Source organism: Pterocles gutturalis, unplaced genomic scaffold (genome assembly GCF_000699245.1).
Source record: "Pterocles gutturalis isolate BGI_N339 unplaced genomic scaffold, ASM69924v1 scaffold23874, whole genome shotgun sequence".
Classification (NCBI taxonomy): Eukaryota; Metazoa; Chordata; class Aves; order Pterocliformes; family Pteroclidae; genus Pterocles; species Pterocles gutturalis.
Genome location: NW_010136440.1, coordinates 7,385 through 16,810, shown reverse-complemented (window position 1 = coordinate 16,810; position 9,426 = coordinate 7,385). Strand labels below are relative to the sequence as shown.

The 9,426-nt window shown below is 38.4% G+C and overlaps 1 protein-coding gene across 1 annotated transcript in view; it reads right to left on the bottom strand.

Moving 5' to 3' along the window:
* Window positions 1–2,484: 2,484 nt before the first annotated feature.
* CCDC82 (coiled-coil domain containing 82) overlaps window positions 2,485–9,426 on the bottom strand; it is a 13,974-nt gene continuing 7,032 nt past the window's right edge. Inside the window, exons 6-7 of the mRNA XM_010082309.1 lie at window positions 3,121–3,306; window positions 2,485–2,563 (exon numbers count right to left, since the gene is read on the bottom strand). Coding sequence (XP_010080611.1) covers window positions 2,498–2,563; window positions 3,121–3,306 — 252 coding nt within the window. The 3' untranslated portion in view covers window positions 2,485–2,497. The remainder of the gene's footprint in view (window positions 2,564–3,120; window positions 3,307–9,426) is intronic.

Below are 9,426 nucleotides of genomic sequence, written 5' to 3'. Positions count from 1 at the left end.
GATATATTTGAGATGGATTCCTGAGTATTTTTAAGTTGAGGGGTGTGTTCTCACCAATATTCCCAGCAGAATAGGGATGAAGAAGGAAAAAAAAGAGAAAACAGTTCCTTCAGCTTTGGTAACCAGGGAGATAGGTATAAGATACATAAAATCTCAGAATATTTACATATCTAACTCACAGTTAAGTCACGGAAATATCTTCAACATAAGTTTACTTGAGAGTTAGTCTCAATCTGTTTACTGGGATTTTTCATCTTGGTTTGTAAATCTTGTTATCTTTATGTGGTACAAGGGAGAACTGATGATATTAGTTCACTCCAATAACATATAAACCATTGCTGAATTTCAATCCCTTAAAATCTAAAAGCAGTTCACTTCTTACAATGAATGCTGGAAAAAAGGTACCTTAGATTTGTCATTCAGTACAATTCCAATGGAAATAAGCCAAGAGATGGTCACCATTAAACAATATACCTGCCGTCAGCTTCCTCACCGATCAGTGTATCTGTTACCTGTAGAGTGACATAACGAACACAGGGAGTTCTTATGGACAAATCAGTGAGAAATGAGGTGTCATTAGTCTTGCTTCTGAGAGAGCAACTTGTTAAAAGAATCTAGAGTGTTAACAATATCTTCCCTTTTACCAAGCTGCTCAGCCACAAAAGACTAATAAAAGAGTATATGGATACAGCAGGAGTTAGGAACAGTTCCTAATTGGATTCAAAACCCTGCAACCTGCACCTTATCTTAAGCTACATCTAATTAATTTTATATGCAGCACCAAATACAGGGACAGAATCATAGAATGGTTCGGGTTGGAAGAAACCTTTAAAGGTCATAATGGCCAGGGACATCTTCCACTAGATTGGGTTGCTCAAAGCCCCATCCAACCTGACCCTGAACACTTCCAGGGATGGGGCATCTACGACTTCTTCGGGCAACCTGTTCCAGTGCCTCACCCCCCTCACAGTGAAAAATTTCTTCCTTATGTCCATCTATACTTACTCTCTTTCAATTTAAAACTGTTGCCCCTTGTCCTGTCAGTACAAGCCTTAGTAAAAAGTCTGTCCTCATCTTTCTTATAAGCCCCCTTTAAGTACTAAAAGTTCACAACAAGTTCTCCCCGGAGCCTTCTCTTATCCAGGCTGAACCATGCCAACTCTCTCAGCCTGTCCTCATAGGAGAGGTGCTGCATCCCTCTGATCATTTCCATGGTCCTCCTCTGGACCCGCTCTGACAGGTCCATGCATTTCTTGTGCTGGGGACCCCAGACCTGGATGCAGTACTCCAAAGTAGGGTCTCATGAGAGCAGAGTAGAGGGGAAGAATCACCTCCTTCAACCTGATGGTCACGCTTCTTCTGATGCGGCCCGGGATACAACTGGCTTTCTGGGCTGCAAGCGCACACTGCCAGCTCATGTCCAATTTTTCAGAATGGACATTACGGAACTTAACCTTTCCCAACTCTTCAAAAATTTGCTCTCCTGGCCACAAAGAATGCTAATTTGGGCTTCATGCAATTCAGGTAAGCCATGAATTATGATTCTGAGTAACTTCTGCTTTCTGTGAAGTTACACTGGAAGAAATCTTGCTTATCTTGCATGGCCACATTAATCCATTTCTTAAATTTTTTAGTTACTGCAAGTTCGTGCCATTACATTTGCACAGTGTAATCTTATCTTGCATGGCCACATTAATCCATTTTCTTAAATTTTTTAGTTACTGCAAGTTGGTGCCATTACATTTGCACAGTGTAACTGGATGTTTAAAACCTTCGTAAATTGCCCCAACTGCTTATCAGAGACAGCACTGTGGGCCCAAGTGTTCATTTAGATGGCTAGGCCAGACTCAGTCTGTATGATGCCTATAACATGACTCATCACCTACTCTCTGAAGAGAGGAATGACTTCTCTGCCACAAATGTACTCAGGACTGCAGAATATTTCCTCTGTTGCCTTGCAACAGTCTATACCGATTCCTCAGAGGGAAACAGAGATTTGCATTTTGGTCCTGTTTATTGTAACTATCATCCTAAATAGTGGACTTACTTGCATATAACAAGGAACGTAAGACACAAGTCATATGTTCCTATATAACGTAGCCTTACCTTTCCAAATACACCTGCTTCAAAAGGTCTCAGCATCTCCCACCTTCCCCACGATGCAGCTCAACATAAATAGGTGGAAGCTTTATTTCACAAGTAAACAGATATTGAGATGTTATTTTTAAGAACAGAAGGAAACTTAAAGTGACCTATGCAGTAAGACTGGAAGGAATGATTTGGTAAAACTTTGTGTTATTATTGACAGAGAACAAAAGATACAGCACATTCTCAAACAGTAGTTTAAAGGCACATGTATTGAAGTAAAATATAGTGTAAAAATCTTGAAGGCTGTCCTTGTTTCGGCACTACAACAGAGACCAAAGATAAAGTACGTGCAGATAAAGCAGGCCATTCAAATTTTTACAAGATGTCTTTCAAAGAGCTATATGACCACTTAATCCATTTTCTCTTCTTGGAAATTGTCTGCATCATTCATGTAGTCTTCAAGATCATTATATCTCTGCAAATAAAATAAAACCTGAATTATTATTTTATTAATGTTTAATAACTGAATTCCATAAAGATTGCTTTTTCTTTAATACATTAACAAGCATGCCAATAGCCATTCAGGTGCAATGATACCTGAAAGCTTGCTAAATGCAATTGTACTACAAATTGTCTTAAAATAGTTCATAAAGTGTTTCTGAACAATTCAAAGTACTTCAGCGTAAACAGAAGAGTAAAATATTCTTGCTGTGCCTCACATACTTGTTTCCAATCTTTCTAAGCTATAGCTTGGGTTTGTCGGGTTGCTGCTTTCAAATGAAACAGAAGCCTGCCCACCACAGCCCAGAGATCATGCAGCTGTCGAAAAGCTTCATGTCAAAAGTTGACAGAAACTCTATGTGAATGCAGCAGCATACCGCTGTTTGATAGACTGGGTCAGCAGAAGGGGATGAATGGTTAAACGATGTTATATTATTGAGGCCCAGTAATTCAGAACTGATCAATTAAATCAGACATCTTAGCTTACTTTTATCTACTTGGAAAAAGATACATCAAATAACTCAGTTGTACCTTCTGAATCCACCCACTATCGTCCAACTGGCTGAAAAGTCGTTCAACTGTGTCTTTGACTGGTTCATCCTCAAGACCATCCAACTCGGTAATGGAGCTGCAATCCACATACAACTTGTATTTGAAGTGCTTCAAATTATGATAAACTCTTGTACGATCTGCACACACCACGCCAACCTTCAAAACCTAGGCCAAAGTGATAGACAGAAAGAATGGCTATTCTCCGATAGAAAGAATGGCTAAGTCAGTCTATTAAGATTTTATCAGTCAGTCAGAACGATACTTCATGCATAAAATCAGTGCAAAACCATGTAGTTTTCAAAGCCACAGCAAAACAATTTTTGAGTAAGCAGGCAGCCAGCAAATCTATGCAATCTATGCATCTTATCAGTACTGTTTTCTTGCAAATACAACCATGTTTATAATTGGTAGTGTCTTTCCTATCTCCTGGTGGAACCTTGCTACTAAATCACTAGCATTTTAGACAACCATTATATTGTGAAAGCAGAGGAAGAGAGATTATTTGATTACTTTTGCTTAATATGTAGTACTTCCTAGGGACATGAAACACAAGTTCTAGCACTTTGTAGACTGAAAAATATTCAATAGTTCTTCAATAAATACATATGAATACAAATAGGTATCTACCTAGAAACATATATTTCATAAATATATAGAGATATTGGATTTCATAAAAGTAAAATCAGAAACCCAAGGTTTTATACAATGCAAATATTAATCTGTAATGGTCTGGGAGGTACAGCTAGGCCATAATGCTGTAGAAATCAAAGCCTCTGCATCTCCCAGTTATTACCAGTTTTACTTCTACAGTTTTCATGCAGAAGAGACAGAACTGTCTTATTTAACCGTTTTCTTTACAGCAGTATTTATAGATAAACAAATGGTAAACACATATGCAAACACATAATCGGAGAACGGATTAGAGTGGATTCATCATCATCTACCAGCACTAACACTAAATACAGACAAGTATTTGCACATATCTTGAAATCAGATTTTATACAAAGATGTTAAGTGAGGAAGGTGTTTACGTGAAAATACAGAGTAACATACTGGTCACAAGATTTTTTGGCAATCCTAAATCTTCTCTAAGAGTATATGAAACTGGAGGTGTGGGAAGGGAGAAAGAATCAAAGTTCATCTGCATTTAAGGATATCCTGCATTTTATAGAAGTAAGTTTTGTCCCATTTCCACAAGAGAAGTAGTTTAAATACGTACAGTGGCAAATCAGAAGAGGAATCAATCCCCTGTAAAGGACCCACAGGTGCACCAATTACTAATTCAACACATGGAGACAAAGCCCTTCAGGTAAGGTATCTACATCTGTCTGTTTTTCTGAAGTCAGGTATTCTATACTCAAAAGCAACATAATTAATACACATGTAATGAATTTCAGTTCTTGATACATATAGGAGAAACTGATTTAATTTTACTAAAAAAAAAATAATCAAATTATCCTTCAAGGGCAGCATTGTTTTGAACTGATGTCTTGTCACACCTTTGTGAGTAACAAGCAAGTAAATGGCTAAAGGTCAAAGTTCTCTGTGTCAGTAATGTGAGCTGCGATTGTATTGCTATTTCAGATTACACGCACATATATAAAAAAACCCCATGTTATGTATTGCAAATTATCCCTTCTGAGCCACAACAGTGATACCCTTTATTGCTGCCATTGGTAATAACAAAAAATTCATAGAATTGGAAAGGTTGGAAAGGACCTTAAAGATCACTGAGTTCCAACCTTTCAGCTTAAAACCATTACCCCTTGTCCTCTCACTACACTCCCTGATCAAGAGTGCCCCCCCATCTCTCCTGTAGGCCCCCTTCAGGTACTGGTAGGCAGCCATCAGGTCTCCTAGGAGCCTTCTCTTCTCCAGGCTGAACAACCCCAACTCTCTCAGCCTGTCCTCATAGGGGAGGTGCTCCAGCCCTCTGACCAATTCTGTGGCTCTCCTCTGGACTCTCTCCAACAGGTCCAGGCCCTTTTTATGTTGGGGGCCCCACATCTGAACACAGTACTCCAGGTGGGGTCTCACGAGAGCAGAGTAGAGGGGGAGAATCACCTCCTTTGACCTGCTGCTAATGCTTCTTTTGATGCAGCCCAGGACACGGTTGGCTTTCTCTGAATATTCTTTTAAATTATGAGAAGGTTAAGTTTATCAATGCTTACAACCCACATTTCTGGGAAGCTTTTCTGAATGCGTGACCAAATGTTTGCATCTGTGAGCAGTTCCCCAAAACCTGGCCTACCTGTACAACCTAGCACTAGCAGTATCTACTGATAATGACAGTAACAGAAAAGCATATTTAGATTTATAAAGATTATATAAACTAAGTTTAGATTTATATATATTATTTATGCATATTTTAAATATATGAATATACTTAATTCCTTAAATATATTAACCAGCAGCTCAACTGATATAAGCAGGTGTAACATCACTGAAATCAACAGGCACACTCACTTGAAAGAACTTTTGATCTGACCTACAATATATGGTTATTAACTGAAATTTCAACCAACTTGAGATAAAAAAAAATTCTTATTACTACATTGTAATTCTCTACTGATCTTGTACATGTACCTATATGCAGCTCCATTTTCTACTCTCCCCAACACTGAAATCAACCAATGCATAACTTTGATTTACTCAAATTTCCAGAAGTACCATTTCAAATACTGCAGCAATCAAGAACTGAACTGTGGTGTTTCATAGAACGTTTCATAACTTTTCAAGTATCCCAAGCAATGAGGTGCAGCATCTGGAACATTATGTGCTGCAAAATAGGAGATACTGTTCTATATCAAACTGATGTCTCAGTTCTTCCCCTGTGACAACAGCTAGCACGAGATATTTAGGAACTTAGCACAAGATGCAGCACGAACACCACAAGGATCATAACATTACTATACAGTTTCTAGCAGTCAAGAGTTAAAACAGTCTGTATCATCCCAACTATCACGTTCCATAGTGTGGAAAGAAGCTTCCCCAAGAACCTGTCTAATCCCTTTTGGAACCCACTAACACTTTCAATGTATCTTTTGGCAATGAGTTTCATACTTTATTTATGTGAGAGGTGTGAAGTATTTGTGCATTGGAGAAATGCCAGAGGAAAATAGCTAAACACCATATAATGTGATTACATACTGTGTTTTTAAAGCAAGAAAGATTGTCTAAAAATACAATGCTATTTCAGAATTCAGCTTTGGAAAGAATCTCAGTACTGTACTCATTCTAATTTTTCCCCCTCACAGTTCTCAGCGACTCTGTCCTAATGCTTAACTTATCTACTCAAGCTGGCCATATCAGCTGAAGTTGTGTTAAATCACTTTGTATGGAATGCAGGAGCATAGCCTGACAATAGCACAACGTGTAGTGACTGAATCCGTGTCCTTTAAGCATGATTATAAACGGAAGTAGAACACCAAGACTGAGAGCAGAAAACAGTTTACAATCCAGGTGACACAGCAGTAAAGAAGTGTGGGGGACACCTACACCTCTAAACAATTTGATTCTTCCTGACCATGGAGGAATGAGAACTGGCAGCAACACACAGAACAATCACTGCAAGCATAAGCAAAGCTGGAACAGCTGTTTCTCTTCTCTTTCTACTGGCAAAGCAGAATACTTCAGAGATGAGAGAAAAGGAAAGTTTTATGCAGAAAAGGATGGTTGGAGGTCTGTTTCTGTTCTCTCCACATCCACTTTTCTCAGGAATTTTCAAATAAATCTTTAGAAAACAATCCAACTACATGTTTCCATTCAATCTGATCTGCCTCCGCCTTCTCTTTCAGTCAATTAAGTTCTTAAAGTGCCAGTTTTGTGTAGCTCTGTGTGCCTTTTTCTTTTTTACCGCCTTCATTTTTTCTTAATTGGCAGGACAAGTTGATCAACGCATTGCCAGCAGAACTTCAAAGACTACTTGAGAACAGTACCTTTAGGAGTCAGGTCACCATAAGAACACAAACGTTGCATTGCAAAGGCACTCTCAAAAATTACTGTGAAGTGCTCAATAACTCTCTCTCGGGTTTGTTCTGCAGCCCCTGGGCTATACTGAGCATGCACATGGTAACCATCTCACCAGATGCTGGGGTACACAGGGTAAAAGCTCTCATTTTCTACTGTTAAGCTGAAGAGAATGAAAATGAACTAGCAAGTTAGTTCAATACTCAGTAAGCTATTTCAAGTTTTTTTCCAAAATGAAAAATAGACAATGCTTTATGTAGGACAATGTTTGGACAGCGGTGAGGGAATTACTACTGTTATTTCCACAGTTAAGTTGGAAGTTGAGTAAAGATTAAATTATTGTGCTAGTTCACTAGTTCACCCAATATTTCTGGTTAGGTAAGGCATACACTTCCCATGAAAAAATGCAAGTTTTTAAATTAGTGATCTGCATTTAGAGATTTAAGGAAGAATAACGACTGTATGATGGACTGCAGAATCAGTGCTAGTATGATTGCCAAGGACTTACTGTTTTCCTTCAATAAACAAGGGGAAAAGCCTTGCTGGAAAAGCCTAGCTCTCTTGACTATCACGCACATGCAGACTTATCAAGACAGCATATTCACAACAGCTGCTCAGAAGGGTCTGTAATCTGTTTAAGAAAAACCGTGGCATAGACTTTCCTAGATTCTGCATTACATGCAGAGCCCAATATGATATCATGATAATCACACTGATGCCCCTCAAATGTCTGAGGTAGAATATATGCAAAGATACAAACGACATAGGCTTGAGCTTTAGTAAAGTATACTTCCAGTTTGATGAGGGCTTCATTTTATATAAGAAATCCTATTATTCTGCATTTCAAAACACATTGTAAATACAACTTGTTGCAACACTTTTTTATTTTCAGCAAATGCTGTGAGGAACTTCAGCTGTATTCAAAAATTTTTTTTACACTCACAAAGGAAAGGACTATACCTTCTACACCTCCTATGAGGGAAGAAAGGCAGAACGTGGATATCAGCTTGGTACGCAGCTGTAGCAATATTTTATTCTTGACAAATGATGTGCTTTAAGTTTATCATAAGAGGCCATGAATGACTTTACTTAAGAAGATCATATGAATACCTAGTCGTTATGACTGGTAGCTGTAAATTTGAAGGAAAGATCCCTAAATATTAGGAACACCCAAGTTCTTAAGAGCCAAGGGCTTCAAAAGTCTCAGCTGTGAAATATAACAAAATTGACTGCTCAAGTCATCTAAAATGACTGCCTAGTGCAACATACTTTGACAGGACGAGGGGAGATTTAGGTTAGATATTAGATGGAAATTTTTCAATGTGAGGGTGGTGAGGCACTGGCACAGGCTGCCCAGAGAAGCTGTGGATGCCCCATCCCTGAAGGCATTCAGGGCCAGGCTGGATGAGGCCCTGGGCAGCCTGCTCTAGTGGTTGGCAACCCTGCCCACAGCAGGGGGGTTGAAACTAGATGATCTTTGAGGTCCTTTTCAACCCAGGTCATTCTATGATGCAACAATGCGAAAGATGTGTTTCATTCAAAAAATATAATTTAATGCAAAATGTCCTAGTAGAGCCAACTGAGTGAGAAAAAAATGCAAGACTAACTAAATGGAAATGTTTTCTAGTTTGGACAAGTAGTTCTGATAATGCAGTAATGAGAAAAAAGCTCTAATAAAATGTATTGAACTAGTTAGGAACAAGTCTTCTCAAAAGGAGATCAGCAATTTCAAGTGTCAACTGAGATGTCAAAATACTTTGTCCTGGGTGTCCTGATTTTCCTACATGGGAAATCACAGATGTGAAAAAAATCTGACGAATAACACAGTAAATTCTGACTAAGCTGCACTTGGACTATTAGAATGACAGTGGCACTATTTCACTTGATTTCTGAACTAGAGCAAACAAGAACTGTTGGAGTGCATACGGATGCTCCAAATGCTAGAGGTAGAGTAGGCACAGAATTAGCAAACCTAGTATGTAGAACAATGTAGAACAAACCTTACTTATGACAAAATAGAAAACCCAATAATTCAATGGAGATGATTGTTCATTATACAGAAAGCTACTTTTATAATGTTTCTGAAAGCTAATCAATGCAAGATTCTTTCTAGAAAGTCTTCAGGGCATTGTAGGCATACACAAAGGTAAAGGGCTTTCAAGTGATCTAATTTCAGTGAAAAGGCATTCTGATATTTAGAATATATGCAAATCTGAGGCAAATATCATCCTTCATTTAATGCCTCAGACTCCTGGCATACAGAGATGGGATCTACTCAAGATAATAAAAAAATCATAGTATTTCTCAGGTACTTGG